Source organism: Arachis duranensis, chromosome 1 (assembly GCF_000817695.3).
Source record: "Arachis duranensis cultivar V14167 chromosome 1, aradu.V14167.gnm2.J7QH, whole genome shotgun sequence".
NCBI classification, from domain to species: domain Eukaryota; kingdom Viridiplantae; phylum Streptophyta; class Magnoliopsida; order Fabales; family Fabaceae; genus Arachis; species Arachis duranensis.
In genome coordinates this window covers 5,646,219-5,664,676 of record NC_029772.3, presented here as the reverse complement: position 1 = coordinate 5,664,676, position 18,458 = coordinate 5,646,219, and the positions used below count along the sequence as shown (strand labels likewise).

The window sequence follows — 18,458 nt, the reverse complement described above, 5'->3', positions numbered from 1 at the left end:
ATCCGAACAAGTATAAAAGCAAAGGACAGAAACGAAAGAGGTATGCAATCTTTCTAAGAAAAAGTCCTCATATATCTTCACCTATTGACTTGAGCGTCGGAGTGCCTTTGCAGGTACCCACCTCCACCTCTCTCTTGCCGACGAAGTTTGGGACGCATCTTGGAAGCTTGCCGACCTTACCAGAAGGAACGACCTATACCTCGGTTCGGTCAGGTAAGAACATTGGCGCCCACCGTGGGGCCGAAAAATTTCAAAACGTCATTCGCGGCAGGCCCCAAAAATCTCCACACACTTTCATGGCTGATGCTCCACCTCCTACTCCATCCGAACTTCTGAGGATGGTGACTGAACTTCAGCAAGCGAATCATCGAATGGCAGAGGAAAACCAGAGAATGCAAAACCAAATCGCACAATTAGAACAAGCTCGCCTAGAGCATCATAACCACGATCGTGAAAACAACGAACGAACTCATGTCTCGGAGACGCCACAAAGCGACAACGAAGGAAATCGGTAGCATAACGAAACCCAACCCGACAACAAAGAAGAACAACCTGACAACTCGGCAGGACCATTTACAGCAGATATAATGAACTTCCACTCCCCAGACAATTCACTCTGCCGACAACTTTAACCCCATACGACGGGTTGGGTGACCCAAAGCAACATGTCAAGAAGTTCCGATCTATTATGATCGTCAATGGTGCATCCGATCCAATTCTTTGTCGATGTTTTCCATCTTTTTTAGACGGTCCTGCACTTGACTGGTTTTGTTCTTTGCCTGCAGATTCGATATCTCGTTTTCAGGAGCTCGCTGCCCAGTTTGAAGATCATTTCGCAGCATCCGCAATATATCTCCACGATTCTGACTATTTGACGACCATAAAACAGGGAGCACAAGAAAGTCTGAAGGACTATATCACCCGCTTTACAAAGGTCGCCATGAGGATTCCCGACCTCCATCCAGAAGTTCATCTACACGCCATAAAAAGCGGCCTTCGCCCTGGCAAATTCCAGGAAACTATCGCTGTGACCAAGCCAAAAACTTTAGCCGAATTTCGTGAAAAGGCCAAGGGTCAGATCGACGTTGAAGAACTCAGACAAGCAAGGAAAACGGAAAGATCGGCAACAAATAAGGACGACGATAAACCTCGGGATAGCAAAAAAGCATTTAAGCCGGTTCCACGATATGACTCATACACCAAATTCAATACAAAAAGAGACGACATTATAAAGGAGATATTAAACTCCAAACTGATCAAACCTCCTCGCAAAGCTGGCAATTATCCCGAGTCAAAAAGTGTTGACAGATCGAAGTATTGCACTTTTCATCAGAAACACGGACACACCACCGACGAATGTGTCATCGCCAAAGATCTCCTTGAACGGCTAGCAAGGCAAGGACATCTCGATAAATTTATTGCAGGGCAGATGCAGAAAAATACTAGCCCCACACCCGACACGTCAACAGCTGGCACCTCCTCAAAAGGAAAGGAAAAAGCACCGGCGCAACCTAGAGGGGTAATAAACTGTATCTCCGGAGGCTACGCTGGAGGAGGACACACAAGCTCAGCCCGAAAATGTACTTACAGGGCCATGCTAGCAATCACGGATGCCCCAAGCCATCCTCGGCCATTGACGAATACCTCAGAAGTAACTTTCAGACCAACCGACTTCAACGGTGCTGATACCAATCTGGACGACCCTGTTGTCATTTCAATTCAGCTGGGAGACCTGATAGTAAGGAAAGTTTTACTCGACCCAGGAAGCAGTGCAGACGTCCTATTTTTCACCACCTTCGAAAAAATGAAGCTGAGTAACAACATTCTGCAGCCATACATGGGAGACCTGGTTGGATTTTCAGGAGAACGAGTTCCTGTACTGGGATCAGTGTGGTTACAAACCACACTCGGTGAGCAACCATTACACAATACACAGGATATTCAATATCTTGTAGTCGACTGTTTTAGCCCATACAATGTTATATTAGGCAGACCCTTTTTAAATAAATTTGCTGCAATTGTATCTACTGTTCACCTTTGTGTCAAGTTTCCTGTGCAGGACAATATCATAGCCACAGTTCACGGAGATCTCCAGGAGGCGAGGCAATGCTACAACACGAGCCTCAAGCCGCTCAGAAAAGTCGGACAATCACATGTCAATTCCATAAAGTCGGAACAGATAACAATATCCGAACTTGACCCACGCGCCGACTTTTAGGATCGGCCTACACCGAACGAGGAGTTGACAAAAATCACTTTGAAAGACGATCCACTAAAATTTACTTTTGTAGGTACTTCTATGAGTCCAGAAGACAGGAAAAGCCTCACAAGCTTTTTGCAAGAGAATGCCGACCTATTCGCATGGACCTCCGCTGACATGCCAGGAATAGATCCCTCTATTATAACACATAAATTGGCACTAAATCCAGCAGCTCGGCCGATTTCGCAGAAAAAAAGAAACCTCGGCACCGAAAAGCGACAAGCATCAATTGCCGAGGTACAAAAGCTCATTCATGCCAACTTCATCAGAGAAATCCGATTTACAACATGGCTCGCCAATGTGGTTATGGAGCCACATATCAGCGGCTAATGAATAAGATTTTCCAGCAGCAAATAGGCCGAAATATAGAAGTTTATGTTGATGATATGGTCGCCAAAACAAAGCTTGGCGACTCTCATATCCAAGACCTAGCTGAAATCTTCGGACAGATCCGACGATACAACATGAGGCTAAATCCAGAAAAATGCGCCTTCGGAGTGCAGGGAGGAAAATTCCTCGGATTCATCCTCACAAGCCGAGGAATTGAAGCAAATCCAGAAAAATGTCAAGCAATACTCACCATGCAAAGCCCATCCACAGTAAAAGAGGTTCAACGGCTAACAGGACGATTAGCCGCTTTATCTAGATTTCTACCATGCTTAGCACCTAAATCGTCAAATTTCTTTCAATGTTTAAAAAAGAAAGCAAAGCATTTTGAATGGAATCAGGACTGTGAAATGGCTTTCCAGAATTTAAAAGAATTTCTTTCAAAACCCCCTGTCTTACAAAAACCAAAATCTGGTGAGCCGTTATACATATACTTATCCATTACTGACACTGCTATCAGTTCTGCACTTGTAACAGAAACAGATCGGAACCAACAGCCAGTCTATTTTGTGAGCAAGTCCTTACAAAACGCCGAGCTTCGCTACCCAAGGTTGGAAAAACTTGCCTTAGCACTAGTATTCTCATCAAGACGCCTCCGACCATATTTTCAAAGCCACACAATCATCGTCAGAACAGGACAACCTTTACGGCAGGTTCTTTCAAAACCCGAATTAGCAGGAAGACTAATTAAATGGGCTATTGAGTTGTCAGAATTTGACATTCAATATCAGCCACGAGGGTCGGTCAAGTCCCAATACCTAGTTGACTTTGTCGCCGAACTTACGGAACCATGCTCGGACACATCAATTCCAACCTGGACCTTGTTTGTAGACGGGGCTTCCAACCCTCAAGGCGCTGGCGCTGGAATACTACTCGAAAATTCAGATGGGATAGTCCTCGAGCACTCCCTCAGATTCTCATTCAAGGCTAGCAATAACCAATCCGAGTATGAGGCCCTCATCGCAGGGCTCAGGTTAGCAACCGATCTTCGTATTGATAATTTAAGGGTTTACTGTGATTCATTATTAGTCGTCCAACAGGTGAACCACAGTTTTCAGACAAAAGACCCGATCTTATTAAAATACCTGCATATTGTCCATCAACTATTAAAAAAATTTTCAACAATCAACATCATTCATATACCTAGGGAAGAAAACCATAGAGCAGATATTCTGTCAAAATTAGCAACTACACAGGCACACACCACTACTCTTTTATAGTCAACACTAGATAAGCCGAGTATTGATACACATAACGTTCTAAACATTGTTGATAACGATAATTGGCAACAACCTTACATTCAATACCTCCGTTCTGGAACAATCCCGAGTCACATTGACAATAAAGGTAAATTCAGAAGACAGGCCTCCTATTATACACTGCTAAATGATAACCTGTACAGGCGAGGATACTCTCGACCTTTACTAAAATGTTTAAACAGGGCAGACGCCGAACTTGTTTTGTCCGAAGCACACGAAGGAATTTGTGGAATACACTCTGGAGCTCGAAGCCTGTCACAGAAAATCCTCCGAGCCGGGTTCTACTGGCCGACGATATGGGAAGATAGCAAACACAAGGTCAGAACATGTGATAATTGTCAGCGGCATTCGCCGACCATTCATCTACCGGCAGAGCATCTTCATCATTCAACGGTAAGCTGGCCATTCGAAAAATGGGGAATTGATATTCTAGGACCCTTCCCCACCGCTCCAAGACAGGTAAAATACTTGGTAGTTGCAATTGATTACTTTTCCAAATGGATTGAAGCACAACCTTTGGCAAAAATCACATCCGCACAAATGATAAGCTTCGTTTGGAAAAACATAATATGCAGATTTGGCATACCGAGTAATATTACAACTGACAATGGCCGTCAATTTATCGACCAAAGTTTTAAAGCTTTTTTGCAGAATCTTAAAATAAAACAGCATTTTTCTTATGTCGAACATCCACAGTCAAACGGATTAGCGGAGGCTGCTAATAAGGTCATTCTCCAAGCTTTAAGGAAAAAGCTCGACAACGCAAAAGGACTATGGGCCGAGCTTGTACCCGAAGTACTATAGGCATATAATACTACTGCTCATTCAACAACAAAGGAAAGTCCATTCCGTTTGGTATACGGATCTGAAGCTATGATCCCTATAGAAGTCTCACATGGCTCAATGAGGACGATAGCTAAAGAACATGATCAAGCTCGGCAAGCAGACCTCGATTTAATCGAAGAAATACGAGAAACAGCAGCCATTCGACACCGAGCACTACAGCAACAACTCAGCCGACGATATGGGCAGAAGGTGAAACCAAGGTCCTTCAACACTGGTGACTTGGTACTCAGAAAAACAGAACAAGCCCGCCGACCTCCTTCCCATGGAAAACTTGCAGCAACATGGGAAGGTCCGTACAAAATATCAGAAGTCCTCGGACGAGGGGCATACAAGTTAGAAGACATAAGTGGCACTAAATTACCTAACACATGGAATGTTGGCTCCCTAAAGCGATATTACAGTTAGCAAACCAGCAGACCAGTACTCTTTTTCCTACCATGAGAATTTTTCCCAAAGGGTTTTTGCTCCTGGAGGTTTTAATGAGGCTGGCTTACCTTGAAAAAATTAGAACATTTCACAGGTACTGCTGTTCATACAATGTAATTTACATTTCATATAAATCCAAAATGATCAATTATTCCCCGAAAGGGACTTATTCTAGACAAAATTACACTCCTTTGAAGGAGAAACAGATCTTATCCAAAAGTCGCATTATATTTATACGAATGCGCAAATATCACAATCCAAACCGTCATTAAAGCCATCCAAAGGCAACAAAATACACGATTGGGAAACAAACAAACCCCAATCGGAACAGTTTTTCACAGATAAACACTTAAATACAAAATATTAATGTTCAGTCACCAGATTCTCAAATCGAACCAGATACACAAAATTTTTTCAAAAGAAAATATCAGTCATTTAAACTGTCACCTCCCTCCTCTTCATCATCAACAAGCTTACCATCCCGAATTACTTTGCCAGGATCCATGGCCGAAAAGTCTTCTTCCGGAAACAAAAACCTCGCCTGATTAACAGCTCGTTGGAACCCCTCAGCAAAGGCATCTAAAATGTCTCCTTCCTTACAATTCTCAAGATCTTTCATCTTCGCCGACACCTCAATCACCTGAGAACTCAAACTCGACAAATCATTTTCTTTTTTCTTCAGCAAACCAGAAATTTCCTCATGACACTCTTTTTGGACCTTCAGTTCAGTCTCAACCTCAGATAACTTTTTCTTCAACTCAGCTATGCTTGCTTCCTTCAGCAAGAGTTGCTCCTTTAATTCGGCAACTTGCGAAACCTCACCAATCGACTTCCTGTGTTTTTTCTCTTGACTACGACCGATGCAAGCTAGCCGAAACCCCAATACCTAATACCCACAGATCAAAGTTCAGTTTAAAAAACACAAAAAAAAGAGAGAAAACAAACAAGAAATACCTGTAGAAACTGATCAACCCCTATATCCCCAACCTCCTCTACTCGCCTAATATCCGTCACAGTCTGAACGACTTCATCAGCCACAATGTTAAAAGGAAACTTCTTATTCCACACCGATGAGCTCTCACCTTCCTCCTCAAAAAAGTGTAGCCTCTGTTGCTTCATCAAGAAGTTTGACAAGTCATCCAGCTGAACATTTTCCTCCTTACCCTGTATATCACCTGACAACGCTGACTCTGACTTCCTCTTCTTAAAAACAATTGCCCTCTTCCTCGGCAGGGGCTGATTAACCTCGGCACCCCCATCAGCCTTTTCCTGATTAGACGACGAACCCTCAAAGTTTTTTGATTTAAATCGAGACCTTAAGCTCGATGCGGTCACCCCTGGAAAAGTACCAGCTGAAAACGTTGAACAGACATTTAGCTAAGAAATCACAAACAGGTAACACTAGAAAAAAGTTTTTCAACTCCTTACCAAAATATTCTATAACAGAGCCCTTATCTTCCTCCCAAGGAAGTAAATCAGAAACTGAAATTAAACCATTTTTCTCAACCATCTCTAGCAGAAATGAGATTATACACTCATTTTGACCATTTATGAGCTCGGGGCCAAGTATGTGTTGCGGGTGGCAACACCAGTACATAGGAAATTTTTCCCCCAAATGTTCATCAATATAAAACGGAAATTCTTCATCAATCGATTTCACTTTCAGATACATTTCCTTGAAATCTTTAAAAGACGATTTATAAAGTTTAAAAACTGAAAAACCTGGTGTACTATTCAAGTTAATCCACAGACCTTTCCATACCCCCTTAGCCTGAAACAAACAAAAAAACAGTTCTAAATCCGATTCAACTTCAAGGAAATCCATCAAGCCTTGGAAACACCTAATAAAGGCCCAGCCATTAGGGTGTACTTGGGAGGGCGCACAGTTCAGTTGTTTCAAGACATTACATTCGAAACTTGTAAAAGGAAGCTTCACTCGCAACTCCTCCATGACGCAACTATACATATAAAAGCTTTGAAAATCATTTCTTCTATGAAAAACGCGATCAGACCGGCTGCATGGCAACAACTCTAACCGACACCCAGCCCTAGCTATCCTACCCAGATTCACCCGGTTGACACTCTCAACATCAGAAAACAATGACCCCCGTATGTGCACGTCCCTGTCAACCCAACTATAATCCTCAACACTTTCGACTTGAGGTAAAAACTTTTTCTTTTTATCACCCATTCTCAAGGAAAAATTTAACAAAGGTAGAAGTAAAGATGGTTTACTAACCTCTAGTACTCATGCTTCTATGAAAAACTGAAGCTTCACACTTAAACGAAAAAACACAGAAACCACCCACATTCCAAGCCGCTAATTAAATGAACTTTTCAGTTCCATCAAAAAATCTAAACCGTTCATTAACACCCACTTGGAACGGTTACAAACCAACTTGGGAAGTTGAACCCAATCACAATAATGACTCTGCACAAGGCCCAAAACAGGCCCTATACTAATACATTTTGAACCCTCCAATCATAAAAAAAAAGGAAGAGAGAAAATACTGCTGAGTGAGCCACGTTGACCTGGGGGCTCCATACACCGAGCTATAACTCGTCAAAAAGCTCAACCCGTCTCCTCAAGGCTAGGCTAAGCTTGGGGGCTGTGATATGACCAGTAAGATCGGTTACGAATTATAGCTCGGTAACGCACCCACAATAATGGCCGAACATTCGCAATAATCAGCATTTATTCCCATAACGTCGGACATGTGACTAATTCTCTCCTCAGGCGTTACGACCTAAATAGAACGGTCATCCCAATCCGAACAAGTATAAAAGCAAAGGACATAAACGAAAGAGGTATGCAATCTTTCTAAGAAAAAGTCCTCATATATCTTCACCTATTGACTTGAGCGTCGGAGTGCCTTTGCAGGTACCCACCTCCACCTCTCTCTTGCCGACGAAGTTTGGGACGCATCTTGGAAGCTTGCCGACCTTACCAGAAGGAACGACCTATACCTCGGTTCGGTCAGGTAAGAACAAAATGTATTTGAACAAAAATAGTCATGCTAACTTATCAATACTTATATGTTCATACCGACTTTTTCTTTAGTTATCTTGTTTGTTTATGATCATAATATTTAATTTCTTTGACTTATAAATTTTAAGATGGTAATTATGAATACAAGATGTACATACGGCATAGAACTCTTGAAATTATTGTTTTCCTTCCGAGTTGCTTCTTATTTATGATTATGCTGGCAAAACTAAAATTTTGTTAGCAAAATATATATTCCCTCACAAAATAGAAACTTATAATTTTTTTTGTTGTAAAAATGAATTTTTTATTCAATAATTTCCTCCTGTTTTGATGTATTTGTTATGGTATAATTTAACGTTATCTCTATACAGTACAGACAAATCAGGATAATTCATAATGATAGATAAAATAATGAAGACAAATTCAAACCCTTTCAAAAGAAAAGACAATCACTATGAATATAGAAAATGACAAATTGGATCTACAACTCTGACCAAAGGAGTCAAAACTTTACACAAGTAATGATGTCGGCCTTTCCTTCTCTCCACTGTTTTTTCTTATTAGTCACCAACACTCCAACAAATTTAAGATATTGAGACATTTGAGCTTGAAGTCCATATGTCTACCTTCCATTGAATTTCAATTTTTTAACTAGAAGATAGAAGATGGAAGACCGTAATAGACTGGTAGCAATATTTATGAAGAGTAAGGTAATGTATAAACTGATATTGTATTCGAGTGTTTTTGTATCTTTTTTGTAACTGACACCTTCATTACCGACTTAATGACCATCATTTCTATCTTAATGACCAAACGGTCATAATGTCAATTCTATTCATCAATTTTATGCCTATAAAAAGAATATTCTATATCTAATCTCAAGGATACATTCTATATTCATAGAATTATTATAAACACAACATAACATTCTATATTCATAGAATTATTATAAACACAACATAACACATGATAACTTTCATTTCATGTCTTACATTCTATATTCATAGAATTATTATATACCTCTTAAACACTTACTGACATGAGCGTCGGAGTGTCTTTTGCAGGTACACACCCCCTTGTTCTCTCCTTACCGACGTATAACTCATCCCGACGAGAAGTTTGAAGACATTCATCGACGAACGAGCTATACATCGGCCAAACTCAGCAAGAACAACACCGGCCAAACTCAACAAGAACAATTATCTTAATTCATTATCCTAGATACATGTCACTTCCACGATTAACAAAATTTGTATAGCTGCAAAACGAATAGATCCTAATATGAATTCACATACAGCAATAAATAAATCACTGTAAATGCAAAATATAATCCTAAAAGAATTGAAAAATTAAGAGAGGTCTTGTAATCGACAAAAATAAGAAAAACTTGCATTTTTGTAGTTCGATGAGGAAGAACACTGCTGAAATTGTAGTAGCCGGAAGAGAACGCACCGTCGGAGAAAATTGTCGCGAGAGAAATCGTCACTAGAGGAGATAAGAAGGAGAGTATTTCGGTTCACAACATAGAATCTCGAAGGAGAGGATATTCTAGTCAAAGGACAACGCGTCTCTCGCTAGAACAGATTACAGTGGCAGCATCGTTTTTGTTTCATCCTTCCTCTAACATAGTAGTAACCTCGTTTTCGAAGTGCAATTTTAGGATTGAATCAGATAGAGTTTTTGTTGTTGTTTTTTTAATAATGGCAGTTTTAAACTACTAGAATTTTTCAAAACTGCCATTTTATACAACAACTTAAAACATCGTAATACTCAAAAATTACGATGATTCTTTAAAATCGTCTTAATATAATATCATTTTAAACCTCTTTTTTTAGTATATTAGACTTAAATCACAAAAAATTCTATATCATTATTTTATTTTATTTTATTATGTACATTAATTTTATTATTTTATCTTATCTTATTTCAATACATATTATTTCTGAAAAAATTAAATAAAATATTTATTCTAAAATATCGAACTCTCACACAAATATTATTTTTTAACCACTTAGCTCATACGATCATAATTTTAAAAGAGTAATTTTGGATACCCACAATGATGAATCACAATTCATTGTGTCCCATGCGAAATGAAAGCGGATTTCCTGTCCTATTTCCCATTCACTTTCACTTGAATCACATGCATAATCACATGCCACTCAACCTTCATGCAGTACGGACATTAATAACGTATGTACTGTATGAGGGTGTTATCTGGAGTATCGAACGGGCATTTTTTGAAGTCGAATCTTGATTTTATGTTTTCTCACCTATTCAGTTGGAACATCATCAAGAAATTTTTCACACCATTATTATATGGTTAAAACTCAGGTGAAGTCAATTTTACGTAAAGTTAAGTCATTAGACAAAAATTTAATCAAATCAGTTAAATCATTTTTTTAATAGAATTTGCTCTATAATTTCAAAGTACCACTCACAAACTCTCCATCAATAGATAATTTTAACTGCATTGAAACATCCTCTAAAATAACGATACACTCACCCCATGAAACGATACACTCACTCCATGGAAGTGAAAAATATATATTTTTGAAGCTATCTTTGGACAAATGTGCTAATCGATGTATGTCGTAAATAGGGCACAAACCTCTGCCATATAATTTTCATGCTTGGATCAAGCGGTTTTCTGATAGAAAAAGTCAACTGGTGTAACATGCAAACTTAAGAAACGTGTTGGCTGAAAAATCAAATGGTAAATTTTTTTTCAAAAGCATGTTAATAATAATAATAAGCGATAAAAATAATACATGTAAAAAATATCAATACAGAATTATAACAACAAGAAAGACGAAAAATAATAACCTAAACAATAATCAAAATAATATTAACAAATGTTTTTTTTTCATATTCAATAAATATTAAAATAAAAATGATAATCTAAAAAAATTATAAATGTATGATTAATAACAATTTTTATTGATACATACAAAAACTAACATTCTCAAATAAATGTGCAGAAATATAAAATTGATTAAACTAATTAAACATTTTCTTCAGCATTATTAATCTCACTCATTTTAATAAAAAAAATTTATCCACAATGTTATTACATTTTTTTCTCTTTCTCTCCCACCGTATCATCATCAATTTTGTGTGAGAAATAAAAAAATTAATCCTCTTAAAATCTTTTTATATTACATAAATGCTGCTTCCTCCAACCCTTGTCACCTTCATCAACCGGTGCATGTTCGTACTGGAATTGCAAACAGTGGAAAGTGCAGCTTTGACTGCTGGTACCCATTTGGCGCGGGTGGCAACAACAAAATAGCTATTTCATGGCAGCTGTCATTAGATTTGGCCGATTCGCGGTGACCCCACAGAGGTGCTCCATCTCACTGGTACCGCAAGTGAGTGGCTTCCAATTCGCGTGCGCTTGTCAGCTGATTGGACACGCCGGTTCCAATTCGCAGAGGGCGAGCTTCGCCACGTCGGCTTCCATTTTACGGGGCGTCTGAGAAGAATTGATGACGAATCTCATTTCGCAAGCGGCTCCCATGACTTGGCATACTCATTTTTATCCACTTTTTTATTCATATGCGTTTTTTGTAATTAATTAATTTTTAATATTTATTAAATAAAAAGGCCTTTTCAGTGTTGACGTTCACGATTTCCAGTTATGTATCCACTTTTATCCATTTTATTGAAAATCGTGGAGGAATTGAAGAGGAAAGATCAAATTTGGTGATTGCTCTCGTACCTCAACATTTGTGTTAAAATTCATACCTTATATATGTGGACCAATATAATATAGACATGTGGTATCATTAATCCTAGTCAATTAATAATTAAATAATTTTAAAATCTTAAAATTTAATGTATTTTAAAAGTATATTAAATATTATTTGTATACAAATACGAATACGTATATACTTTAATCATATATGATTAACTATGATTAAACATTTTTGTTTATTAAAATTAAAACAAAATTAAAATAAATAATCCTCATCACGCTATCTGCGACTACTTGTAATTGTGATCAACACTCAACGAGGTTATTCTATCTCTTCTTCTCCTTCTCCTAATTTTTATCGTCTCCACCGTCCCTGCAAATTTCTGCCAGTTTCTGTTTCCATTCGTTCTAAGTTTCACTTAATTTGGGGATTTTATCCAAAATCAGAGCTGAACAAAACACCTCTTCCCTTTCCCATCAGTTTTCTCTTCCTACCAAAACACCCACTGGCTGAACACCCAACCCTTCATATCTGAACCTCTCCACCATTGCCGTTCACCGCCGCCGCTCACCGACACCGCCAGATCCCTTCTATCTCACAGGTGTTCGTCTATCTCCATCTCCATCACCCGTCGTTAGCCTCCGTGACCACGATTACAGCGCCCCCTCTTTCCGCCTCCAACAGCTGTGTCGCCGCCGTCTCTCACGTCCTGAGCCTCCGTGACTCCTATGTTCGCCGCCTCTGATCCACCAGCGTAGCGGCGCTCTCCATCACCACACCCCTGACGTTAGGTTAGGCATTTATCCTCTGTTTAAATAATAAATTTCATTTTTTTTGTTATGGGATTGTTTCGATGCTTGCATGTTCAAACGGTGAATTTTATTTTTATTGATTTCTTTATGAAACAAATTTGCTGCCATTGATACAATTTTTCTATCTTGTATATCTACTATATAGATTGATCAACTAGATTAATTGCACTATATTTTATGATTGACTCTGGAATCTGAAGTAATTAATCACCTAATTGGAATTATGTTTTCAATTGTTGAGCCAATATAAGTTCACTGTTTAATCCTAAAATTGCTATTTGGAATCTTGTTTAATTATCACCCCCAAATTACAGAAGAAACAATAAATGATTGGTTGTGTGTATACTAATTATATGAAGAGCATTTGCATTTGTCAAACAGGTTGCTGATTACTTTCTATTCCTTGAAGTAGTCTTCGTATTTCTCATCCATTCACATTTTAAGATTCTGGTTAACAATGAGAATTAGAACATTATCCACAATAAATTATTGTCAATTTAACAGATTAAAGTTTTAGGAAGAAAAGAATGAAAAAAGGAAGACAAGAAAAGTTTAAAAAGAGCGAATTTAATATTTAATTTTCTCTTGAATGCATCTGAGTTATGTTTAAAGTTTTGGAATTCGACCTATCATAAAGCTGGTTAAGCTTTTTTTTTCTTTTTTGTTTGGAGTTTTGGAACTTAACAAATCATGGCTGTCTAGTTTAATTTAATTTTTTTTGCGTGTTTGAAGGCAGTTTCATCATTTTCATTTTTAATTTGTTTTTCTTATCTAATTTAATTTGGTTGTGTTTGTCTTCCTTCTCTCATGTCTATAGGTATTTAAAAAGTTTCATGTTCATTTTAAGTGGTATGTCTTTTCTGATTATCATGAGTTGTGCAGAAATGTTATTGGTTTCAATTCATCACATTTTCATTGCCAATTTACAAACCATACCCAAATAGAAAGGAGAGAGTTAGCTGGTTTCACTTTCACTTTCAGTCGCCCAAAATTGTCTCATTTTTGTGAATTAGCCTGTATGTAAAATGAAAGAAGCTGGAGAAAGAGAAGAGGTTGGGGATCAGCTATTTTTTTGTGAATTAGCCTGTATGTAAAATGGAAGAAGTTGGAGAAAGAGAAAAAGTTGGGGATCAACTATTTTTTTGTAACGTATTTAAATGAGCAATATTTGAAATTATTCACTTTTAAAATTAATTAGTAATGTATTATTTATTTATTGTCATCATTATTATTAAGTACAATAGTAAAGTAAAATATTATCTCCTTTAAGAATTTTTTCAAATAAAGTTGGAAAGTTAAATTATATATTATTTACTTGAATAATAATGCTAATAGTCAACAAATATTTTTAATATATGTATAATTACTAATAAATATTTTTTATGTATTTATAATTTTTTTTATTTAATAAAAGAAATTGTCATATAATCTCACCAATATTACTTTTTTGAAATCATTCTTTTAAAAAATTATTCTAAAAACAAATAAATGATTTATGTTTTAAAATTTGAATTGAACTTGATTAGTATCATATTAATTACTGATTGTCATCATTCAAGTATAAAAACAATAAATTAAATTAATGTAGAAACGTATTAATAATCATATAAATAAATAATCATTATTTAACATTTATTCTCACCATTTAAGTATAAACTAGTAACGTATTAATAATTTATTAAGATATGCCTAATGACAATAAATTAAATTATAGTATCTTTAAATAAAAAAATCGAAATAGTTTTTTTTTAAAATAAAAAAATTGTAACGGCACTAATTTGGGGTATAAAAACAATGACTTCAATTGTATTATGCCACTAAATATGTATAGATCATAATTTGAGAAAGGTGTGGGTAGATTTAAAAAATTTTAATATTTACATGCTTATCTAACTCATCATGAAATTGAATTTGTACACGTATTAAAAAGTCATTAATTCAATTGAATGCATTCATGCATGAATCCATCATGATTTTGAGCCATTAATTGAATTGAATTCATTCAAGGCATGAATCCATCATGAAATTAAAATGTACATGTATTAATAAGTCATGACTCATGAAAAGTAATACTCAAATTAAGCATTTAATTTCTGAAAAAATATTTGTTAAAATTTTGTAAAATATAAAAGTAAGGAAACTTATATCTCAAATTCCAAAAATGGATATTAAAAACTACATATAAGGATCTCAACAATTCTACCACATTGTTCCAACAAAAAATTTAAACTCAAATAAAATTACTTTTTAACTAAATTTTTATTTTTCTCTTCAATCTTCTTGTAGTTCTTTTCTGCAGCTTTTAAAATGACTCCTTGTTTTGTATTGTATGGTTTAATAACCAAATCAAGAGCAATGCGCATTCTTGTTGTGTCGTCAATCTATAATTGAAATAAAAAATAATAAGTAACAAACCATTAATTTAAAAGTAACTAATAATTATTAAATAATATTAAAGTGTGCGTACCTTGATGGAATAATTGTCATTTTTAGCACAATCTTTCATCCAAGTTGCTACCCAAATTCCACAATCATTACTATTTTAATAGTGTAGAAAAAAAAACACATATAAAAAAGTATACAACATAATATAAGAGAAATAAAGTAGAGATACGATTAGATCATTACGAGCCAATTTTTTGTTCTCCTATTTCTATATGCTTTGGGAGAAACTTTAGGCCTAACAGTGGTTTCAAGATCATAAAATGAGTCATCTTGAAACATCTCTTCAATGTACATAGCCTGTTAATTAGTTAAGTTAAATTAGTTAAACACTACTCCTATACAAAAATTTACATATGAATCATAGATGTTAAGGTTATAGATTTAAATAATTACCAGCTTCCTAATATTAAAATCTTTTCTCTCCATCTTGTCATAGTTTGGCTTAGAGTCCAACCAAATTATCTGACGTTCGTGCATATCAAACACAACAAGATACCAATGGATGTTGTCTTCATTGACAGGCACAAATATCTAAATATAAAATCAAATTAAATAAATTTTAATAAAAGTAAGTATTGAATATTGAAGTTATATTTAGTTTAAGTTAAAGTATTTTTACCTTATGAAGAGTTTCTACCTTTTCCATAAAAGATTTTTGATACTGTACTATCATTTTGGAAGGAGGATTTTTTTCTATGAGTGCAAGTTTCTAAACAAATGTAAAAATATACATTAACGATATAGGAGTATAATATATAAGAATAAAATAAGTTAATTACATGTAATTAGTAATTAATAATTAATTACTTACAGAAAACACAGTAGGCATATACCAATGTCTTAGATATCCCAAATCTGACCTTTCCTCGTTAGTTAGCATATGAGCATACACACATAGTATCTAAATACAAAAAAAAAATCAGATTCAGTTGGCTCATTTTTTTTAGACAATAAAACATGAAAATTAATATAATTATATTTATCTTTTTAAAAAAATGATAATTAAGAAAAAAAATACTTACATCTTCATCAATCCATCCCTTAGGAATTAAGTTGAAAAAACTGTCCCTATTTGCATCAAACTTGGAACCTCTTGCTAAAATTTCATGTCTGTTATAATTTTTTTGCAATTAAAAAATGTAATTATTTAAATTCTTATATATAATGTTACAAAACAGTAAAAAAAATGTAAATTATATATCATATCTACCTATTAATTTCATCTTCTTTGTCAGATCCAAATATATATGTAGCCACTTTTATGTCTGTTTCATCTAATTCCATTTCAGCAGGTGGTCTAAATACAACCGAAAGTCACTGTAATTGAACCAATACATAAAAATAAATTAGAAAATTCTTGTAACACTAAAATTTTTGAATGCAAAGAAATTTAAAATCTTTAAAAGATTCACTTAAAAAAAACAAAAAATTATAACTTACAAATGGTGCTTCAATTCCAGAGTCGTTTCGGCGCAAACTTAAGTTTGGCAAAGTGTTATGGTTGATGGAATATCTAGTTGGAGAACCCTTACCCAACAAAGACTTTGGAATTTCAGTTGGTGACGATTTTGGAGAATAGAGTTTTTTTCCAACTGAACCTTTGCGTGGTAATTCTTTTTTACACCCAGCATTAACGTTAGTCTTCTTGGCTATTGTTTTAGTACTTTTGTCTATGGGAGACTTGAGTTTTCCCATAATAGCATCGGTTAGTGGTGTGCTGGGAATATGGGATGCAAAGGGAGGAGGATATGGAGGCATATGCATGTGAATCGAAGGAGGTGTACATGGAGGTGAGGTTTGAGTAAATCCTGGAAAAGGACCATAAAAATTTGGCGGTATAAGGTGGAAGAAAGGCATTATGGGTTGATGTAAACCAGTAGAAAAATTTGGTTGGTTGATAGAATACATCTTTTGAAGATTATTAACAGTTTCTTCCATTTGCTTGAGTTGTATATCCATTTCTTCATATTTTTTATTGTTGACTTGTTAAAGACATGAAATTATTTTAAAACAAGTTATTATTCTTTCAAAATACCATTTTTAAGTGATGAACTTCACCTCTGGTGCTTTGATTTCTTCTTCCTTCATGATTGAGTTTTTTTTGTGCTCAAATAATATTGTGTTATCGTGACTGTATGAAAAAGAAAAAAAAAATCATAAGATACATAATTAGTTATATTAGTACTTAATAATTTTTTTTAAGAAAATACATTATTACAAAAGAAGATTATGTAAAAAACCAGGAAGATATCTCAATAAGATCGATTTGGACATCAATTTTAGTTCGTTTGGACATAGCTTCGCTAACTCCATCTTCATCCATGGATTCTTGTAAATGAAAAGAATGAATTGATTTGAAAAATTATGTGTATTAGTAAGATGTAATCAACTAATTTTATTAATTTTATAGTGTAGTTTAGTGCATATTTTCAAAAGGCCATTTCCATTTTTGTTTTAGGCAAGTTGATTGATTTTAGTCCATTACACATTACTAATTAGAACTTTCTATATTTATTTTGAAAGTTTTTCAATTTGACCTATTATAAACATAATTACATATAATTTGTGAGTTTCCTATTTTGTGGATTCGTACGTTAATAAATTTTCACTTTATATTAAAAATATATGATCTATTTTTTAATATTATTATATTTTTTAAATCAATTATAAAAATTTTAAATATTATTTTAATTAATTTTTCTAAAAGAATTAAATAAATTTTTAAATATTCTAGAATATAATATTTAAAGATTAATATTAATTATTAGAATTATATATAAGATTATTTAACATAAAGTATTTACTTAACATATGCTGTTTATGGGTTCAGATCTAGAGTTTAGAATTTAGAGTTTAAGGTTTAGAAGTTTGATATTAGAGTTTATGATTTATAATTTAATAATTAGAGTTCGAGTTTTAAGTTCAAGTCATTTAAATTTACTAGTTGATGTAATTCAAATTGAGGTTTACAGTTTATGGTTTAGAAGTTAAGGTTTAGGGTATAGAATCTATGGTTTAGGGTTTAGACCTAGGAGTTTAGAGTTTAAGATTTAAACCGTTTTAATCATTGATTTACTGGTTTACTGCTTCAACTGGTTCAACTGTAATATAAGCGAAAAAACCAAAGTTGCGAAAACTGGACCGGTCATAGAACTAAAGTAATAAAGGGAGGAAATCAATGAAAATAAAGAGGAGCACGAAGAATATGTTGATGAAGAACGGCAAAAATTGAAGTACTCACGACCGACGACGGCGTGGACAGAGGCGGGCTTCACAGCGAGCACAGAGTAGCGGCGGCTGTTTGCTCTAATAGGGTTGGAGATTTTACCATTTTAG

The 18,458-nt window shown here is 35.2% G+C and overlaps 2 protein-coding genes across 2 annotated transcripts; both read left to right on the top strand.

The window, feature by feature from the left end:
* Positions 1-296: 296 nt before the first annotated feature.
* Positions 297-2,376, top strand: LOC107470748 (uncharacterized). Its single transcript, XM_016090193.1, has 3 exons — positions 297-511; positions 607-2,103; positions 2,292-2,376. The coding sequence occupies exons 1-3, from the start codon at positions 297-299 to the stop codon at positions 2,374-2,376; spliced, it is 1,797 nt and encodes a 598-aa protein (XP_015945679.1).
* Positions 2,377-2,547: 171 nt separating this feature from the next.
* Positions 2,548-5,157, top strand: LOC107470831 (uncharacterized). The gene is made up of 5 exons (XM_016090284.1): positions 2,548-3,687; positions 3,868-3,994; positions 4,089-4,299; positions 4,482-4,701; positions 4,744-5,157. Exons 1-5 carry the CDS (start codon positions 2,548-2,550, stop codon positions 5,155-5,157), a joined length of 2,112 nt encoding a protein of 703 aa, XP_015945770.1.
* The last annotated feature ends 13,301 nt before the right edge of the window (positions 5,158-18,458 follow it).